At 40.3% G+C, this 22,667-nt stretch overlaps 1 protein-coding gene across 2 annotated transcripts in view; it reads left to right on the top strand.

The window, feature by feature from the left end:
* Positions 1-22,425, top strand: part of Ntng1 (netrin G1) — a 343,587-nt gene extending 321,162 nt beyond the window's left edge. For both annotated transcript variants that reach the window (XM_042680340.1, XM_042680348.1), the window contains exon 7: positions 22,100-22,425. In XM_042680340.1, the coding sequence (XP_042536274.1) occupies positions 22,100-22,341 (242 nt within the window). In that variant the 3' untranslated portion in view covers positions 22,342-22,425. The remainder of the gene's footprint in view (positions 1-22,099) is intronic.
* The last annotated feature ends 242 nt before the right edge of the window (positions 22,426-22,667 follow it).

The raw sequence follows: 22,667 nt of genomic DNA, 5'->3' as shown, positions 1-22,667 counted from the left end.
CCCATATAAAGAAGTAAAGGAGAAAGAGTGAGAGAAAACACAGGCACTGATGATAGCAGACTGTGTACTCAGTAAAGGACTTTCTAAGAAGCTATCCCAAGTCGGGGAAGAGCCAATCATGGAAAGTTCTGGAAGAGGAATATTCCAGAAGAAGGAAATATCTCCTGCTAACGCCAGAAGCTAAGAAGGGGCTGGACTCATTCAGAAAACCAAAGAAACAAGTGTGGCTGATGAGTGGTGAGAGGGAGGAGATACTATTGGAAAGGAAGACAGGTACCAGATCCGCATCCTTGAAGGCAGGCCAAACAGGGTGGGTTTTATTCTAAGCATGGTGAGCATTTTAGCAGAAGAGTGACATGAAATGGTATTCAAGTTTAAAATTAAACTTTAATTTAGTTCTGGCTATTGTGTATAATGAGGGCATTTGATTACAAGAAGGTCATAGGGATGGCAAGTTTGTAGCCAAGAAAAAACAGGAATCGAGGTGATAGCTATTGGTGGCTTGGGCTGTATTGTGAATAAAGTAGGTAATGAAAATGATGGGCTTGCATCTGTGATATTCTGGGCCTACCTTTGCTGAGAAACTCAGTATTAAATCTAAATTTTGAGACGGTTCACACCAGAAATAAGCTTTTTTTGTAATTGATTGCCATGTGTGTGCCTTGTCATCATGCTGCACTTGTGTTTGCTTCGCAAAGGAAAGGAACAAATAGGCAAAAGTAACAGCAATTTCAGCTTTCTAGCATGTCAGTGTGGAGCACAGAAACCAGACCAAAGAGCAAAGAGAGCAGTTGATGGTGGCTCACACCTATAATCCTAGCTACTCAGGAGGCTGAGATCAGAAAAACAGTTTGAAGGCAACAGGGTAGGAAAGTCCATGAGACTCATCACCAATTAACCACCAAAAATCTAGAAGTGAAGCTGTGGTTCATGTGGCAGATCACAGAAAGAGAAGGAAGGAAGGAAGGAAGGAAGGGAGGGAGGGAGGGATGGAGGGAGGGAGATAAAGAGAGAGGAAGGGAGGAAGGAAGGAAGGAAGGGAGGGAGATAAAGAGAGAGGAAGGAAGAGAGGAAGGGAGGAAGGAAGGAAGGAAGGAAGGAAGGAAGGAAGGAAGGAAGGAAGGAAGGAAGGAAAGAAGGAAGAAAGAAAGAAAGAGAAAGAAAGAAGGAAAGAAAGAAAGGAGAAAGAAAAGGGAAGGAAGGAAAGAAGAGAGAAAGAAAGAAAGAAAGGAAGGAAGGAAGGAAAGATAGAGAGGGAGGGAGGAAAGATAGAGAGGGAGGGAGGGAGAAAGAAAGAAAGAGAGAAAGAAAGAAAGGAAGGAAGGAAGGAAGGAAAGATAGAGAGGGAGGGAGGGAGGAAAGATAGAGAGGGAGAGAGGGAGGAAAGAAAGAGAGGAAGGGAGGGAGAGAGAAAGAAAGAAAAAGAAGGAAGGAAGGAAAGAGAGAAAGAAAGAAAGAAAGAAAGAAAAAGAAAGAAAAGAAAGAAAGAAAGAGAAAGAAAGAAAGGAAGGAAGAGAGGGAGGAAGGGAGGGAGGGAAGAAGGGAGGGAGGGAGGGAGGGAGAGAGAAAAAAAGAAGGAAGGAAAGAAAGAAACAAGATCAGGGACAGGGCCTAAGCCCTAGAACCAAGCCCTAGACTTGGCACAAAAACAGAAAAAAAGCCAACGGTGCACACCCACAGAAGTGATGGCCCCCCAGGCTCTGCCAACTTGTCAACATGACCCTGATTTGCTTATTGTTATTTGAATGGTTATGATATGAAATTTTATAAGGGCAGATCAACACGATTTTTCTTCAGCTACTAAACTAAAGAGGGAATGTGCAAAGAATATTTTTAAACATATCTCTTCTTAGGAGATATGGAGCTACCATTGAAGAACTTCTTGTTCGTTGCCGGATGTTTCATACATAATTTCACTTCATGCAGATCTCACCATAACCAAAATAGTTACCATTCGTTGGTAAGCTTTTTCTAGGTTGGATTACATTCTCAACTTTCCAAACTATCAAAGTGGGCAAAAAAAAATGGAGTATCTATACTTCAGTCATGGAAGCCAAGGCTCAGGGAGATTGCTTATCATGTCAAGATCCAACTCTAGATCTCTATGACTCCATGTAGTCTACTTCTGAGACTCAGTTAAGCCCTGTAACCCAATGATCACTTTTCTTGCAACTATGTATGGTGCTTCCTGTCCAGAGTTATCTCACTTGGGTCAGTTGATTTGGTTTCATCTTCCAGAGTTCCAATTATTTTCTTACCCAGTCATTCCAAGTAGTCAATCCTCTTAATTAATCTAAGGTTCATTGCTCCCATTCAGCTCATGTTTTCTTGGTTCCTATCCCTTGTCACTGCTGCATTAGACCATGCTACATGCATCCAAACCACTCATTTCCAAGCAGTGTTTGCTGTTTACACCAGCTGCTACCTCTATGGCTATCCCTATGATCTCTTAGATCTATCATCAAATAAGCCAGGAAATTTATTTCTCCCCTCTTGTTCTCTTCAAGTTTTCAATGTACCTTGACTAGTTTCCAGTTAAGAGGGTTCTGAGCTAGATTCTGAACCAAGTTAGCATTCATTGATTGTGTGTTTTGATGTCGTTAGTCAAGCACCCCTCCTCAACTGGAATTCATCACCAGCTTCTTGGGAAATAAACTGATAAAGGTTGAAAATCATTGAGAGTCCCTTATTTTTTTTTTCAATGAGATCATTCCATCTTTCGCCATTATTTTCACTTTTTAGCTTTTGGCAATAAAGTTTAGGACCTACTGATGTAAGCATTATAAACTAAATCTATATTATATAGTTTATCGCTTGGTTATGAAAATTCATTTATCTTGAAATTTTGGCAGGATTCTTTATTGATGGAATTTTTGCCATAATTTTATTACATTAGTTATGTAATGCTAGAAAAAAAGAAGATATAATTTCACATCATACTATCTTTCTTTTCTGCCTTTTTACAGAAAATAACATTGATGGATTTAAGATATCCAACGAATAATTGATAACATGTACTAGAGCATTTTGGCTTAAGTATTATGTCAAAAAAATTGAAAGTTCTCAATAGAAAATTGTCAGAAACAAAAATGTACTTATGTTTTGCAAGATTGGTGTGTGTGTCTGTCTGTGTCTGTCTGTGTATGTGTGTGTGTGTGTGTGTGCGTGTGTGTGTGTTTATGTTAGTCCTGGGACTTGAACTCAGGGCCTGAGCGCTGTTCTTAAACTTTTTCACTCAAGGCTAGTGCTTTACCACTTGAGCCACAGCTACACTTCCTACTTTGGGGGAGGGGGGTTGATAACTAAAGATAAGAATTCCATAAGCTGGGCACCAGTGTCTCATGCCTGTAATCCTAGCTACTCAGAATGCTGAGATCTGAGGATCTCAGTTCAAAGCTAGACCAGGCAAGAAAAGTCCGTGAGACCCTTATCTCCAATGAACCACCAGAAAACTGAAAGTGGAACTGTGGCTCAAGTGGTAGAGCTGAAGAGCTGAGGGACAGTGCCCAGGCCCAGAGTTCAAGCCCCATGACCAACAACAACAACAAAAAAGAATTCCACAGACTAACCTGTCCAGGCTGGCTTCAAACCACTATCCTTGGCTCTGGCTTCAAACTGCTATCACCAGATCTCAATTCAGATTGTTGTGAACGACCAGCACCTGGCTAGATTTTTGAAGTAGCTTGCTTATATTTTAATTAATATCATCAATGACTCTAATGATTAGTAATATTTGTAATACAAAGAAAATCCAATGTATTCATTTTTTTAGATATATTTCCATTTTAGTGGGCTTCAGAAATGTGCCACTGTGTTGAATGAACACTAAACTCCCTTGGTAGGCAATGAAAATAACAAGGCCTCTCATAATCAGTTTCTAAAAATCAAGTCAATAACTCTGCTTAGCACCTAATGCTATAAACCTAGCTACTCAGGAGGCTGAAATCTGGTGAACTGCAGTTCAAGCCCATTCCTGGCCAAAAGTTCACAAGACTCATTTAAACAAATAAAAGCTGAGCATGGCACCACGTATCAATAATACCAGCTACATGAGAAACGTAAATAGAAGGACTATGGTCCAGGCCAGTCTAGGAAAAAAAAAAAAAAGCAAGATCCTATTCAAATAAATAGCAAAAGCAAAATGTCTAGGGGCCTGGGTCAAGTGGTAGAGCATCTGCCTAGCAAATGAGCTATCCAGAGATAAAACCCCTGTACCATCAAAATAAAAATCACCTTCATAATCATCATCATCATCAAAGATATACAATATGCAAGTGTGAGTGACTGCCTTGCCCTCAACTCAATATCCTTTAAGTTGTGTGTCTCCCTTTACTTAACATAATCAGAACATCAGGTTTGAGCTCGGAAAAAAAAATCCTCTTAGGCACAGAAGAACTGGTAAGGATTGTGGAGTCATACAAACCTACAATCACATCTTGTGGCTATGCAGTCTTGGCATGGCAAGTTTTCTCCTGAGACTTGGCTTCCCATCGAGAGGATAAGAACAGTGTGTTTTCACCTAAATGAATAGTTTCAGAGTCTGCGAATTCTTTTTTAGCAACCTGTGAATAACTACCCTATTGAGCCATGGCTTAGTCTTTAGGCTACAGTATTTTTAAAACTGAGAAGGTAGATTTGACAAGCATAAAGATTTATATTCTTCAGTATCATTAGTACAAGGGATTGCCTTGTTAAACAGATCAGAGACCTCCCTGAAAAAGATCCTACTAGGCTGGAATGATGTTCAAAAGATTTGGTGAGTTAGGAGCACCTGGTATAAACAGCTAACGCTGCATAGAAATGAGTGGTTTGGGTGCATGTAGCATGGTCTAATGTAGCAGTGACAAGAGACAGAAACCCAGGAAACATGAGCTGAATGGGAGCAACGAACCTTAAATTGACCAAGAGGATTGTCTACTTGGAATGACTGGATAAGAAAATTATTCCAGACAGGAAGCAGCATACCCAATTGCAAGAAAAGTGATCAATGAGTTACAGGGGCTTCACTGAGTCTCAGAAGTAGAAATTTGGGGAGTATAATAGCAGGAGAATTTACCTTTCGCACCTCTTCTCCTTTTTAAGGCAAAGCACATGGGAATTATATGTGATTTTGATCCTTGAGGTAGCCTAGATGGAGGCTAAATCCAAGGTACATCCAAGGTACAGTTTAGGATAAGATTAAAGATTTTAAAATTTTAAGTGTGAATCTCTCACTGCAAACAGTTGGAGACACCCACCAAATAACGCAGACCTGTGGACAAGCTCCTGTGGGTGTTTCTCTCCCATTCATCCCAACCCCTCACACCCCCCTCCCCTTCTTGTTCTCTTTGAAGCTATTCTCATCACAGCCCAAGGAGCCACAGCAAAAGGTGTGGAAATCAGGGCTGGAAAAGTGGGTCAGTGGTAGAGAGCTTGCCTTGTATGTATGAGGCCCTGGGTTTGATTCCTCAGCACCCTATATGCAGAAAAAGTCGGAAGTGGCACTGTGGCTCAAGTGGTAGAGCATTCGCCTTAAGCTGAAGAACTGAGGGACAGCACCCAGGCCCAGAGTTCAGGCCTCACAACCAACACACACACACAAAAAAAAAAGTATGGAAATCTGCTAAGTGCAAGAATTTTTCTAGAGCTAGTTCTTGATGTTAGGGATGAAAACTCCAATTATCTTCACTTGCATTCTCAGGAATGATCTACTCATTCTACTGTTGTAAAATGCAAATTTTGCTTCACGAATCACCAGTGGAGACTAAGAAGTCATTGATATGTGATAAACAAAAAGAATATATGATTCAAATACAAAGGGTGTTTGCTACCACATAGAGCTCCCCTATGACCCAGCAATCCCACTGTTGGGCATTTACCCAAATGATCACAAACAAGGCTATACTAAAGCTACCAGCACAACTAAGATATGGAACCAACCCAGATGCCCCTCAGTACATGAATGTATCAAGAAAATGTGATATATATACATATACATATAGATATATATTTATACAATGGATCTATGCCTCCATCAGAAAGAATGACATCGCCCCATTTGTTAGGAAATGGAAAGACTTGGAAAAAATTATATTAAGTGAAGTAAGCCAGGCCCAAAGAAACATAGGTCCCATGGTTTCCCTTACTTACAATAACTAGTATATGTCTAGGACAAGCAGAAAAGATCAAAAGCTATGTACATATGACCATATAAGATGAGGTTAAGCAAAATGAACTCCAAGATAGGGACACAAGTAGTTTTTTTTTCTTGCTTGCTATTGTTTTTAACAATGTACTATGTGATTTTTTTGTTTCTTTTGTATGTTCTTCCCCCATGGTATAACCTCAGTTTTCACTGTATTTGATTTGTTGCCCTGCATCTTATATGTACATTTCTCTAATTTGAGGAGGGGAATAGAAATAACAAAATGCTTAAATAAGGATACAGATTGACCCATTGTAACAATGATACATACAAGACACTATGTTGACAATGAAATTTACAACTTAGGGGGGAGGAGTTGGGGAGGTAGGGAGGGAAGGGATGATAGGGGGAAAAAAAAGGAGGGGGTAAAATGCTCAATAGGAAATGTACTCACTACCTTATTCATGTAACTGTAACCCCTCTGTACAGTATCTTTACAATTAAAAAAACATACAAAAAAGAAATAATATTGGTTGGGCACCAGTGGCTCGTGCCTGTCATTCTCGCTATTCAGGGCCTGAGATCTGAGGATAGTGGTTTGAAGCCATCCCAGGCAGGAAAGCTCATAAGGCTCTTAGCTTCAGTTAACCACCAGAAAAGCTGAGAGTAGAATTGCTGTTTAAGTAGTAGAGTACTAGATTTAAACATAAAAGCTCAGGAACAGTGCCCCAGTCCTGAGTTCAAGCCCCACAACCAGCACAAGAAAGAAAAGAAAAAAAGAAAGGGGGGGAGAGAGGAAAGAAAGAAAGAAAGAAAGAAAGAAAGAAAGAAAGAAAGAAAGAAAGAAAGAAAGAAAGAAAGAAAGAAAGAAAGAAAGAAAGAAGAGAGAAAGAGAGAACAAAAGAAAGAAAGGAAGAAAGAAAGAAAGAAAAAAAGAATGAGAGAAAGAGAAAAAGGGAGGGAGGGAGTGAGGAAGGAAGGAAGGAAGGAAGGAAGGAAGGAAGGAAGGAAGGAAGGAAGGAAGGAAGGGAGGGAGGGAGGGAGGGAGGGAGGGAGAGAGGAAGGGAGGGAGGGAGGGAGGGAGGGAGGGAGGGAGAGAGGAAGGGAGGAAGGGAGGGAGGGAGGGAGGGAGGAAAGGGAAGGTTGATCATGATAAACCCTCTCCTGGACAAGCCTATGGTCAGTGTGGGAGTGTGGGAGTGTGAGATGATGACCGACCCTTAGATTATTTGTAGTTTACAGTTGAATTGAGGAGACAAGAAAGGAACACAGAGAAGGAATATTCCTTGTAGGTTTTGAAGAAACACTAGTTTCACACTGACTGAAACATTTTGTGACTGTTCAGCATTCTTCCATTTGAGTTATGTGAATAAATTCATTTAAGCTACACATCTGTCTTCAATATCGAACATCAGGTATAAAATTGTCCATTCTGTGAGTGAAAGAAAAAATAGGTCAAGTAGTATACACAAAGTCATCCAGCTTATATTTAGTGGAACCAAAGCTGAAATCCAGGCTGCTCAAATGACATCTACATTTGTATCTGTGCCTCCATCAGTACTGGGCCATCTGCCACGAGGCTTCCACCATAGGAGGATCTCTGCGGCACAGAGTGGCAGGGGTCGCTTATGAGCTGGACCTTGAAGGATGGGTAGAGAGTTTAGGGAAGGATATCTTAGGATCAGATTCATCAACTCAGGGAGCAGTGAAGGGAGAGAAGGATGGACAGGTACTGTTTCAGAATTGTAAAAGCCTCAATTCTATATACTGCTTCTGCTTCTGGGGTGCTGGGTAGAGGATTGGGTCAGGTCCACACAGGGCTCCCATAGTAAAGAAATAATAATAATAATAATAAGTTCTACCATATTACTAAAAGTATTCAGTGAGATGATGTGAAAAGTGTAATTATACATTTAATTTTTTTTTTTTTTTTGCTAATCCTGGGCTTGAACTCAGAGCCTGAGTGCTATCTCTGAGCCTCTTTGTGCTCAAGCCTAGCACTCTACCACTTGAGCCACAGTTCCACTTCTGATTTTTTTCTGAAGAGTTTATCAGAGATAAGAGTCTCACGTACTTTCCTGTCTGGGTTGGCTTTGAAACACAATCCTCAGATCTCAGCCTCTTGAGTAGCTAGGATTACAGGCATGAGCCACCAACACCCAGCTACATATTTAATTTGAAATGTGTGTGAGTGTGTGTGTGTGTGCGCGTGTGCACACACACATGCACGCAGAAAGCCTAATCACAAAGCCCTGAATGATTAAGTCAGTCTTCAAACCCAAATATATGGATACTACCACAGTAAACAACAGGGAACTAACTTTGCAGTTCTAATTTTGTCTAGACTCAGTCTCGGGAATTCATAGATAGGCAAGGTGGGTTTGAATTGCTAGGGTCAGCACTGATGTGATTGAAACAGTCTACTTATGCCTACCTGGTCTATAATTGTGGCCATTTTGCCCTTTTTGACCTTACCCACATGTTTGAGACATTTTCAATGCTCCGGTCCCCCATACAAGAGCAAAACCGTTTTGGAAATTAGCAGTCATTTTTACTTGGTGCTAGGCATCCCTAAATGGCTCCTGTCATTATTCTGCACATTCTCTTGATTCTATAATGTTGTTTTCCTCACCTTGGATTTATTGACACCAATTTATTTTGCCTTGACATTGGCATTAACAGGGAAATGGCTTTGTTTTATCCTGACATTATGAAATCACCTCCCAAGACTTGGTTTGACATTGTCAGGGGATAGACAGCAAGGCTATGCCAGGCAGACTTGAATTACAGTGGGTCCCCAGGGGGGAGGGGAGGGGAAATCATTAAGAAAAGTTACTTCTGTGTGATCTGAATAGCTATTTTTCATACTCCTACTGTTTAAATCTCCTAAGAGGGTTTAGGCCATATTTAGATCACTCCTGCCAAATATGTGTGTGTGTGTATGTGTGTGTGCATATATACACACACATATGTATATGAAAAATTAAGCCTCTAAGGAAACATTTGACTACAGCTTGACAAACAGAGCCTCCAATTATATTTTACCTTTACAGAGTGCACAAAGGCCTTGAAATTCTGTCTTTAGAACAAGACCATCCATTGGAATTAATGATACAATTACTTCTTTTCAGCCACAGCCCCTCACATCTCTTAATGCTGGATATGAAAGACCAATCGCAGGGCTCTGCCTCCCGGCCAGAATGTGAGATGTTTCACAATTTTTATATTCAGCACAACATGAGGCTGTATTGATTGTCTTTCATAATTCCTACATCATCTTCACGCACACCGAATCCTCCTGCATGCACTCTCCTCCATCTCCACACCATAATATCCCCTCGCCTCCCTCCCACCACGACGTGGAATAGCTCCGTGAGGACTTTAACCTGTGTTCCCAATTTAAGTAATCATTTGCCCATCAAAAATAAAAGTCACTGAGTTCCTTCAGCACCTCTGGATCTTCCACACCTTCCTATTATTCATAATGCTCAGATGATAACAGAAGCTAATCTAATTTGCTCAGTGAAAAATAGTTAAGAATGCTGGTCTCTGCCCTTACCACGTGGGTCATCTGTGCTGCTTCCCTTCACCTCCAGCCCCTCCCAGGTGTATTTTACATCTTTGAAGGGAGAGAACTTTATAAAAGTCCACTTCCTCCCCTTAGTCATGTTTGCCCTTAAAAATTCATGTATAGCTCAAAAGTACCCGTGCCTCATGGCTGCTTATCATCCTAGCCACTTAGGAGGCTGAGATCTGGAGGATTATGGTTTGAGACTAGTTTAAAAAAGTTTACTAGACTTGGTCTCAACAGAAAGGAAATGGGTGTGGTGGTATGCACCCGTCTCAGCTCTGAGGGGAAGCAAGGAGGACATGCTTGACAATTTTCCATGTATTTTCAGCATGTATTCTCCTAATGTATTCTCAGCATCCTCTCTCACTCTCTACTATTTTACCCTTCCCTCCCAAACACCACCTTATCCTGCCTCCTCAGCTTGGCAGGTAGCCCTGTCTCCTACACCCCAGAGACTAAAATGAAATTTTAAAAAATATTCCTTCCACTTCCAGCTCCTCAGCCTACCTGCTTTTTATCCATATGGGTCTATCTCTCTCCACTCTTCTTCTCTAGGTATCACGTTAGCATGCTCGCTAGTTATTTACTAAGAGCAGATCCACCACCCAGAAAGAGAGAGGGGAATAGAAAGGCAAAATTTATCTACTCATCTTATGAGTATGCATTACAGATCTCAGTCCGTGCTAGAGTCAGTATTGCATACTAATGGTATGATGACAAAGAGCAAGTAACAGGTATACTGTGGGAGGGAGTAAACATGATCCCCCTTCCTGGAAAGATGATAAGAATTTTAGTCACAGCCATCATTATGTCTTGATCTTCACAGGTAAAATTGTCTCTTCATTTTGCTTTAGTTACACTAGGTACCAATGAAATGAGCATCCACTTGTAGATGCCATTAACACATGAAGCTCTGCTGGTTTCTCTGGCTTCTGGGGCTGGGGTGAAGGGTGTCTAGCATCTCATATGATCATGGGATTATGTAGAAAGCCATATCTTTTCTGAGACAAATCTTGGACATTGAAGGTCATAGTAGCTTTCTTAGAAATAGATATTGATAACACAAATCCTAAAATTTTTCAAAATGTGGTGGCATGATTCATTTCTGACATAAATTCTTGCTGTTATTTCAGTTAAAAAATTGCTTTCTATAGACACAATGATTTCTTCCCATTGACATTGGTCAAGATGCATTGTATTCATAATCAGCTCTATTGAATATACTTAATATCTTCAAAAGATCTTGTATGCATTCTAGAAAATTTGGAAAGAGCCAAAAAAGTAAAGGATATATAGATAGATATATATAGATATATATATAGAGATATATAGAGATATATATTATTTTAAAGTGCATTACAATCATGAACTAACATATTGAATTGAAACTTCTTTGCACAACTACTTAAAGGTCATTTGAAACTTTAAAAAATGTTAATTACTAAAATTCATTGCATTCTTATGAACAAAAATAATCACTGGTCACATTTTGTTACAGATGTTTTTTATTTATTTGCCGGTGTTTTTGCTAATGTATATGTAGGCATACATAACTGTACTACCAGGGTCATCTTGTGTAAACACTTTAATCTGCCCTTCCCCTGGATGTAATGGCCTGTCCTTGGAAATGATCATCTGTACTTTGATATGTGTTACCCTGTGTGTGATTTGACCTCCCTGTGATCGCCAACTTCTCAGCTTCAGCCATGAGTAGAGCCTGTGCCTTTTTATTAAACTAGACAAGTACTTTTTCTGAGACCCAATGAGAGAAATCTGTGATTCCTCCTCACTGATTTTAGAAGCATCTCGCCTATGTGTGTGTCTGAAGGCATTGACCTGAATAGGAGTTCAATACATCATTAATGATCACTTTGGGAAAGGGGCACAGCCTTCGGCTTATAGGATTCTCTGTGAATTAATTCTTCCTGAACATCAGGCTCCTTTTCAGATTTAAAACTTGAAACTTGTTAGGGTGTTCGGGCAGTGCCTCTTACTTCTGTTGTAGAATCATGTGTCACGGTTTATTTATACTTGTTGGGATACTGCATACTATAGATGAGGGATCTTTCTAATTCAGTGGGGCTTTCTCTTTTTTATAACATTGGAAGTACCTGTTTCCTTGGGTGGGATGAGAGAGAGTACAGCTGTCATAATAACTACGTTGGTAATGGATGAACAAGAATAGAAGGGCAGCTCCTTAAGATCAGGCCCTCTGCATTTGATTAAGTAGACTTGACTCCCCACCTGACTGCTTCCATGTGGTCTCCTATATTCAGCCTTGCTCCTTGGACTTACTACACCAACACCAAGCAGGCCAGAGGCTGTTCTGTGAGGATCACAACACTAGTGTCACCATCTCTGAAGACTATCGACACTGAGAGGAGCCTAGATTGAGAAAAGGAAATCAAGGGTGTTTCCATGCAATGCTTTCCAATTATCATTCTGTTGTTAGCACTGAACTCACCCCTCCCCATTTCATCTTTACAAAAAGCAAAGATGGGACTACAGAGCAGTGGAAGTAGCTTATGGTTTCCAGCTCTGCCCCTCCCCCCTACACTGGAAACACACCTGACTTATGTCCTCTGTTTGATACAGGAGGATGAGAGTGTAAAAGTCACCTCTGAAATAATGGGCACTGTCACTCCAAGGTGACCTTGCAAGGCTTTGTGGAGCACACAGCAATCAGATACAAATATTCATGAGTTGCATGCTTTGACCCCAGACTCTCTCAAGATTCAAACACACAGACAGACACAGATGCTGCCTCCCGGGGCAGGGGTGGGGGGGGGGGGTGCTTTGCTTTCGTTCTCATTTCAGGTACTTTGGATTGGATGGGTACTGACAAATTCATTATTCTAGCAGAGGTAGAAATTAGCACCTTACCCTTCCACTCTGAGTCTCCAACTCAGGACTGAAAGAGGAACTAAATGTGAACAAATTCTCCTTAGGTTGTGCTTTATTTTATATTTTTAGAGCATTCTCACATAACTCATCTCAAGGCTCCTAACAACTTGATGTGGGTGATAGGGCAAATGTTAGTATCTCTGCTTTCTAACCCCTTAACAAGCAGAGATGGCAGTTAAATACTGAGCCTGATCTTTCCTTAGTTCTCTCTGTGCTGTCTCCTGTTGTTAATGCATGCGAAGGGAAAGACTCTCCTATTCCATTGGGGCAGCAGATAAGACTCACTGGCAAAACCAATCAAACCAAAGAGAATCACTAAAACTATCACTCCAAATTCATATTACAAAGGTTCAACAGCCATCGAGTATATGATCAAAAGAGGGAAGAGTTCCTAGTTTTTTGCCTTTATCGAATATTCATGCAAATAATAAAATCAATTGCTCGTTAGATATTCATACTTCAGCCTGGCACTGGTGGCTCTCGCCTGGAATCCTAGAAGCTCATTAGGCTGAGATCTGAGGATCACTGTTTGAAACCATCCCAAGCAGATAAATCCAAGACATTCTTCTCTCCAATTAACCAGCTTAAGCCAAAACACTCTTATCTCCAATTAACCAGCTATAGGCAGGAAGTGGATATATAGCTCAGGATATATAGCAAAGCTCTAGCTTTCAATGAAAAAGTTAAGAGATAGCACCCAGGCCTTGAATTCAAGCCCCACTACTCATACACACACACACACACACACACACACACACACACACAAGATGCTCATACTTCAACCCTTTTCCTAAAGTTATAGTTGCCACTAAATCACAAATCCCACATGTACATATGTGACAGCCAGCTTACTATATAGAAAAGTGCATGGTAAGATGATATATGGATGGATAGATAGATGGATGGGTGAATGGATGGATGGATGGATGGGTGAATAGGTGGATGGGTGGATGAATAGATGCCAATATCATGGCATATCCAAGGCTTCACAGAGACCTGATAACCTGTGAGAATTAGAACTTGGAATTTACAGCTCCTAAACAAGGTTTCTCCCACAGCTTTTTGTTAGATATAAGTGGAGAAAAGGGAACGGGGAATAGAGTGAGGGTATTCATTAAAGCCAAAACCATCCATTAGATTATAGTCTGTAAAGTTTCTTCCATACCTCAGGATCTGATCTGTACAATCCATTTTATAGCTCACCTCTCCGAACTTAGTAAAGCAGCCGCACCGGCTGTATAAATGGGTCATAATCACAGCTCTTCAGCTCACTACGACCAGCTCTCAAATGCTTAAATCAGACCTGAATGTAGCACGCATACCTTTGTTATTACCCTGTTGGGTGGAGGTTATTCACTCTTTGACGTTTCTTTGCAAAGGATAGGAACAATTTGGAACATCTTTTCCTCAGCAATCCCGGGCTTGTTTCAGGTGGGGAAGGTAGAGAGGTCACTTTATTAATACAACCATCAAGGAAAGCTGTCATGGTAACGCATTGCATCGATTCCTTGAAGTGCAGGAGACAAAGCCAAAAAGAGAAACTTTCAAGTCTATAAATACAGAGCCAGCAGAGCTCAAGCATAGCGCTCACTCACAGGGTGAGCCTGTACACCTTTGAACAAAACACAAACAGAGAAGAGAAAGCTTCCCTTTGGTAATATAATGGATCACTGGGAACATATGGGAATAAATGACCCTTTGGGTTGTTAAAGAGAAAAAAAGCATAGAAAATGTAGCAGTACTCAGTCCTTGCTGGTATGTTTGAACACATGGGATTTATCACTAAGTCTGCTTTTGTATACCTTCCAGAAAGAGCTAATAAAGGGAAAGAAAAGCAGTTGTCATCTCATAAATCACATTTTGAAACTAGATTGCAGCTTTAGAAGAGCCAATGTGTGTAATAATTAATACACACACAAACAAAGAACTGAATGATTTAGTGAATTTCCTTATCCAAAGGTCAAGACAAAATAACTAGAAATCAAAAAAAAAAAAAGAGCTTTTGCTCACTCTTGTTCTTTTACTATGGGAATTGTGGGTGTTGTGTAAATCCTGGCAATTGTGAGGACTTATTTCTCTTCTACTGTGGCTTTCAGAGCTGTTATAACATGCAGCTCACTTCAGGCTTTCCACCCTTCTTCCACCATATAACTCTGTTTAGTCTCACATTACCAAGATAACCTCATCTGTCAAAATCCATAGATTATTCTTGGCTGCTCCACTTGAGAGCATTCTTAATACTGCAACTAAGTATTGCATTCTTAATGTTAAAAGAGTATTCTTATTGGAACTTAATTAAATTCTTAATATTCTTAATTGGGGACTATTGGGGAATTATAGGTTGTACTGTATCTTACTGGACACCCCATAAATAAAATAAATTATCTTATCAGTAGTGAAAAGAAACCTTTATTGTTTCTTCATAAGTTTTTAAGTAGTTGTACAATGGGGTTTTAATTCAGCATGTCAGTTTATGAGCACAATGCATCTTGAGCAGTGTTACCCCTTCCATCCTTCTCCCTCATTTCTCCCAACCCCACCTATATTCCAAATTTACCTGGTTCCATTTTTACATATATACATTGCATCCCTTAGTGCACACTCCAAATGCTACCAAGGGCATATTTATGTCTACAATATCTGAGTCCTTTTCACTATAACGTAACTGTTTCTGGTAACCAACGATTTACATCCAATACTGGATTAAGTGTTATCAAAAGGATTTTAAAAATGAGCCTTTCTGTTCATTAAGATAAGATGCTTGTAGACTATCAATAACAATAGAGAGTCTAGATCAGCTTAAAATAAGTATTCCACAAAATAGTTCCATCATTTTCTGATTGAGGCTAATCTACATAGAAGGGCACGAAGTAAATCCAGGTATAAATGACTGAAAGTTGCCCTTCGGGTAGAAATTCTTAGTTGGCTCTTTATAACTAATGGAGAGATAATGTTGAGATTGTAACTTTGTCCTTAGGTTGTTTCTTACAGTTGGAGATAGATGCCTGAAGTGCCATGAATACATAGCTGTATTTCTGTCTTGTTCTTTCTTAATTCATTTTATGCTGCCATAGAAAAATATCCCAGACCCGTTTATAATGGGCAAGTGTTTATGAGCTCAGATTCTGAAGGCCTGGAAAGTCAAGCTCAAAGGACTAACACCTTACAGAAAACTTCCTGTTCATGCTGTGGAGGGTATCAGGGAGTGGAAAAACAGCAAGGAGAAGAAAGGGGAAAGGGGAGGAATGGGGAGGGAAAGAGAAGGGAACAGATAGGGAAAGCAAGAGTGAGAAAGTATCAGGTACCAGTGGTTCATACCACCTATAATCCTAGATAATCAAGAGATCTGAGGATCATAGTTCAAAGCCAAACCAAGGCAGAAAAATCTATGAGTATCTTATCTCCAGTTAACCAGCAGAAAGCTGGGAGCAGAGATATAGTTCAGGTGGCAGAGTTACCGACTTGAGCGAAAAAGCCAAACAAGGGTTCAAGGCCCTAAATCCAAGCCTCAATACGGGCTGCGCACGCACACGCACACACACACACACACACACACACACACACACTGGAGAGAGAGAAAGAAAGATAAAGGGGGGGTGCAAATCCAGTCCCACAATATTGAGATTAGTTCATTCGTGAGAAACTTCTAAAAGTCCCTTCTAAACACTGATATGGCGGTAATTAAATTTCAACATTAGTTTTGGGGGAGATAAGAACTTCATACTGTATCCATCTCCCATATGTGGGAGGAGAAGAAATGACAACATAGATGTCAACTATTGGCCATTCCCATTCCAGACCTGGTTTTCTTTTCTGTGTGACCTTGTTTGTATTGGGAGTTCTATAATAATGTGGCAGAACTCTAGAAGGTGTAGCATTTAATACCATCAGCAAAGCCCTCTGACCCATCACTCAGTAGTATGGAAGCAGAGCAATTAGTGGCTACAGCAAATCAACTGAGTATCTACAGAAGAGTTTTACTAAGCTTGGAAATGAAGTCCACCATGACTAACAGAATACAGCATACTGAACTATGTAATAGTATCTACTGCATTTCTCAACTCTAGTTTTTCCTTTGTGAAGAACAGTAATCTGTAAATCAGAGGCCTGGGTGTGCCTGTTTCCTACTGTGAAATGTCTAAATGGTTTGTAAAGTTTGCCACCAGCTCTGGGAAATTACCATTTCAATGATCAAAGAACAAATTAATAGGCAAAGATGTTTGGGGATTCCTCTTATCCTATAGTTGTGAGTCAAGCTGACTTAGATCAAAGCATTCTGTAATTATCTGAATAACAATTCACTCTAATATTTCCACTTGAAGTACCCACAATTACCTCCTACTTGCATGGTTCTGTTCCTGAAATCTCACCATTGCTTTGATCTAGAATTGCCGAAGTCTTTGTAATGCTCTTTCTCTCAATATACATCAAGGATGACTGCTTATACCCATTGCTATGGCTGTACCTTGAGTCAGGATTTCAACATTTTACCCCTAACATTAATTGAAGAACAGTACTTTGTTGTGGGAGACGTCCTGTACATGGCAGGATGTTCAGAGACATCTCTGTCCTCCATCCACTAGAGGTCAGTAGCATGCTAACACTTACTCAGTTTGGACATCCCCAAAACATCTCCAGACATTGTCCAATGACCAGGTCTTCCACTTCTTTTGCTTCACACTTTGTAACAATATCTATTCAACCTCTACTTCAAACATTAAAGATTTTCTAAGTAATAGCAAAATGTCTATAGAGTTACAGACCCTTTAAGGTTAATAGTTCAGTCTACTCTCCAACCAAATTTACTTCTCCATCTCTTCTTGATAAGTGAGTTTTTCTTTTCTTTTCTTGGGATTTACAACTCATTTCTTTCTTAGGCTGTATCCACTTACTCAAAACTGAAACCTTAGATTCTCTCTACACTATCTATAGAAGTTGACTCCAAATCTGTTTTCTCTTCCTTCCTGTTTCTCTAGCCTAAACTCAGCTCATTTTATTGAAGTGACTAATTTCCATACCTCTAGTCAGTCCTTTTCTTGGTCTAGCCTCACTGGTTTTTCCCTTTAAAATTCTACCCTGCTTATAGATCTCTGGAACTTGCGATTGTCTGAACTGCAATGTGTTGCATAAAATGTTCACAACCAGGATGCAGGGATGCATTTTTCTTTTGAGTTCCCAGCATTCCAACTACAGCCTCCTAGTCATTCACTAACACGTTCCCAGTGTCTCTCAGTCAGGCCCTGGTCAGAAAACTGAAAGCATATTTCAACAGAGAATATATATAAAAGGAACTGGGAAAACAAATACTTGACAGTCTAAAAATGAGAACAGAACACTGAAGTAACTTTTATGTCACAACTGCTCCTGTAGGTAGGAACTATGATTCTGGGGCTCAGAAAGGGAAGAGACTGGAGTTTTCAGAAATGAATGTTTGGATGAGAAACCTTACAGAACCTCCACAGCGGGACAATCCAGGCTACTGCCTATAGCAGCCCTTGTAACTGGGCTCAAACTAGAAAAGAGATGCTCCCAGAGTATACAGAAACTTCCAAGGGTGAGTTGAGACTAGTTTTGGAGAAAGCTGAGTGCTGCAATCCAATGAGCAATACTGTTAACAAGAGCCATCAAACAGGACCAAGGACACTTACTGCTTCTCTCTTTCCTCATTGGCAGAATCCAGTAGATAACCTAAAGTTTCAGCATCAGAAGGCTGAAAATAGTCCAAAGCCAATCATTCCTTCACATCTCCCTGCTGCTACTTATAGTTTCTCCATCCATAATGCTCTTTCTCCCAATGTCTGCCTGATACACACCTTTTATCCCTAGCCTTTTTCAAAGCAATTATTTATACCATTTATGTTCACAAATGTTTCCTTTAGATTTCTTTCATATGTTTGTTTGTTTGTTTGTTTTACACCAAACTATGATCCCCTTTAAGGCAGTTAGACTTACAAGCACAAGTTAAAGTTCTAGCAAGATGACCACCACAAAGCAGATGTTGGTTGAATTGGATGGAAACAACAAAGATATTTTAAAGAAATTCATATAAGAGGGCTGGGAAGGTAGCTCAGTGATAGAGTTCTTGCCTTGCATGCATGAGGCCCTAGGTTCGATTCCTCAGTACCACATAAACAGAAAAGGCTAGAAGTGGTGCTGTGGCTCAAGTAGTAGAGCGCTAGCCTTGTGCTGAAATGCTGAAGGACAGCACCCAGAGTTCAGGCCCCACGACCGACAGAAAATAAATAAATAAGTAAATTCATATAAGAACATTACATATATGTTTCCTCTCAACAGAATTAGAACCTATATGGGAAGAGATAATGTTTTATACATCTTTTATTTTCATCATGGTAGGTAGTATAAGATTTTATATGATGACAATAAGTCGAATGATTAACTACCTACTTACTTTGGTTTTTAACACATATTTGGTACAAAATGACCTAGGATAAGGCATGATATTATAAATATCAGGCAAGACCTGTGTCTGGATTTAAATCTACTTCTAGCCTACGATGCCAGCAATTAGTACTCTCCACAAGCTAAAGTTCTGTGTTTGTTGAACCATAATAGGAAAATACGATCAAGAGACCAAATTTATAGTCAATCATAAACTAGTGAGATATAGTCCAGATTTCTTTTTTTTTTTTTTTTTACTATTTATATCTGACAGAAAACATATTCTTCCAATCCATAGGGTAATTAATCCTGGGCCACATCTGTTCCTTGTACATTTATTAAATTTCTCATGGCCATTAAAATCAAGTAGCAGTTTATTTAAATGTAAGAAAGGTATTGAATTTTAACTTAATCACTAGCTTCTCAAAAAAAAAGAAAAAGAAAAGAATCTTCTGTTCAACAACTGATTTACATTCAGGTCCAAGAAGAAGAAAAATAGCTTTTAAAAAAAGAGGGGAGTGATATTTAATTAACTATTGATTTCTTCTCAATTATTCAAGGCAAGCAATTATCGATATTGATGGAACAGATATTTCCCTACCTCTGGTGCCCAAGTGGAAGGAAATATCCCATTCTACAATCTGCTGCCTACCACAGGAAATTCTGAGAATCTTTAACTTGAAATGGAAACAATTATTTGGATCTGTTCAGTCTATGTTGCTCCAATTAAACAGATATTTCGTAAAGTGGAAGCAAAACAAAAATCCTGAAAACTGTTATGCCTTGCAAATTAACCACAACCAGAAAACCAGGGCAGTTCTTAAATTTTATCCAAGAGGTTAATCATTTTGTACTTGGGAATTTTACCTCACAACTATAGATCTTGACATGTTTAACAGCTACTCATAAAATACCATAATTTGGGTCTAGTATTTATGGTTTGTAAGACACCTCAAAGAGCAGTAGCTCATACAATCATCAGAAATCACAGAACGCTACCTGGTATATCACTATTTTGAGCCAGAGGGATATGGTAGCCTTTGCAAGGCACGCCCTCGTTCCCTTCTTTTTTCTTTCTTATCTTTAAGTAGTTGTTCAAAGGGGTTTCAATTTAACATGTCAGTTTATGAGTACAATGCATCTTGATCAATCACCCCTTCCATTGTTCTCCTCCATCTCTCTCAATCCAACCCATCCCTTCAAGTTACCTGGGGTTGGGGAGGTGGGGAGGGCTGGCTTTCACACATATGTACATTGAATGTCTTAGATGCTTCTGAAAATTACACATGGGTACTATTCTGCAGTTGTCTCAAACATCACCAAGGGAGGGTCAAGGAAGGTGGTCATATAGGACCCTGGTCAGGGTATCTGTTTTAGGGCATTAAGTCTAAGGACTTCTTTGCCACCATCTTTCCTGGTCTCATTTATCGACATACAGAACATTAGCACATATGTGTGGAAAATGCTTCTTGTAAAGGTGACATGAATACTGAATATGATTAATGAGCAACACTCTCCAGTTATTAATGGAAGAATGATTCTTTTTTTAAGTAGCTGATATTTAATAGCATTTGAGTGTGAATGTGTGTGTGCAATTTATGTGATATCTCTGCAGACATTTGACCATAACATTTTTCTTTACATGAAATATATACATATATAATATTAATAAAAAGCTACTTTTTCTGCTCTGCTTCCCAACACCCTGCCAATCCAGAGTGGTCTATATGTTAAATGCTTAAATAGTATATGTTGCTGGGAGAAAAAAAAATGTTCTTGGCTCTTTTACTGTCTGTTGTTCGTTAATTTCCCTGGGTTCTATTTAACGTTGTGCTAAATCAGTGAAACCTTGATTACCTAAAAAGAACAAGAGACATGGAATTAATGAGAATAACCAGAATTCTAAAGATGAGACCACCCCCCTCCCTGGAAAAAAAATGTATTAGAGGTGAAAGGTACCTGACAAAGACTCTGTGTGAAATTCAAGTCTCCAACAGCTGGACTTGGTTTAATTGGATTCTAATTCATTGATGGATATAATGAAAAAATTGGTAATCAGGATTTCACCATCGCCTTCATTACCATCCCCCAGAAATCAAGGTGACCTTGGGCTCTATTTCCCATATTTACAAGGGAATCAAAGTCGTCATGGACAGGAACAAAGGTGACTGTTCCTCCTCACACTCTTCCCTGGTGGAACAAGCTTTGTCCCTCTTCCCATCTGGCTGGCGCCTGTCTACAGCATGCAACCATTCCCCACCCCAGCTCCCCACCCCAGCCCTGTCTGCATGTGCAGAGAGAATGGTCCTTTGCGTAGAGGTTCTTGGTCTTTTTGTTATGATTTTGATTATTCTTTTCCACAATGCTGCTTTGCATTGTAAATGCCGCACGTTTGGCTTCAAAGCTCTACATTCTCACATCAGACTCTTTGTCCTTTAAAGAGGGAGAGAGAGAGAGAAGGAAGGAAGGAAAGAAAGAAACAAAGAAAGAAAGGAAAGAAAGGGATGAAAGAAAGAAAGGAAGGAAGGAAGGAGGTAAAAAAGAAAGAAAGAAAGAGAGAGAGAGAGAGGGAGGGAGGGAGGGAGGGAGGGAAGAAAGAAAGAAAGAAAGAAAAAGAAAGAAAGAAAGAAAGAAAGAAAGGAAGGAAGGAAGGAAGGAAGGAAGGAAGGAAGGAAGGAAGGAAGGAAGGAAGGAAGGAAGGAAGGAAGGAAAACAGACAGACCTGGGAGGTCCCAACAGGTCTCAAATCCATGACCCGGAGTATTGCATTACTTTGTCTTTGATAGCCTCATTTGGACAAAGATAATATCCAAGATTGCACCAAAAATCTATATGAAAAGGACTCATGCGATCAAAAACAAAGGTGGCAAACAGTTATTTGTTTGGAAACTGGAGTCACATGCTTAGTGGCTGGGAGAAGAGGGTGGGTGAGCACAAGATCAAGGGGTGTGTGTGTGTGCACGTGTGCGCGCGCGCGCGTGTGTGTGTGTGTGTGTGTGTTAAGCTGAAAACACGGTGTACCCGATGAACTGAAATTGATTCTGCTCTTCTCCTCCCCGCCCCACCCCTCCCACCCCGAACCCCTTCCCTGCATTCTGCAGCGAATGTCTGCGACAACGAACTCCTACATTGCCAGAATGGAGGGACCTGCCACAACAACGTGCGCTGCCTGTGTCCCGCAGCCTACACGGGGATCCTGTGTGAAAAACTGCGGTGTGAAGAGGCCGGCGGCTGCAGCTCCGACTCAGGCCAGGGGCCAACCCCAAAGGGTTCTGTAGCTCTGCTGCTGCCCCTGTTTCTGACCTCTCTGCTCCTGGGGACAGCCAGCTCCCCAGGATTCTAGGCCTAGCATCCAGCCAGCCGACAAGGACAAGCTTGTGCCCTGGGGAAAAGCAACCACCACTCAAGCATTTGCTACAAACCTAGAAAACACCACACAGACACACATATGCACACAGGCACGGTGTATGCAGACTAGAAGGCCTAACTGAACTAAGCCATAGCTGTCAGAAGTGGGCAGCCCTGGGGAGTCAAGACTTGTTCATTTTTTGACTCCAGAAGAGTTGACAGCTGTTGATTTGATCACTACAAAACAACAACAACAACAAAAAAAAAACAATCACATTGCCAGCTGCAAGAGCTTATTTGTGTGGACTGGCAGCACACACC

The sequence above is a fragment of the Dipodomys spectabilis genome, unplaced genomic scaffold (assembly GCF_019054845.1).
Source record: "Dipodomys spectabilis isolate Male_0828 unplaced genomic scaffold, ASM1905484v1 ptg000002l, whole genome shotgun sequence".
Classification (NCBI taxonomy): Eukaryota; Metazoa; Chordata; class Mammalia; order Rodentia; family Heteromyidae; genus Dipodomys; species Dipodomys spectabilis.
The sequence above is the reverse complement of the archived record's forward strand: the minus strand, read 5'-3'. Positions and strand labels throughout refer to the sequence as shown.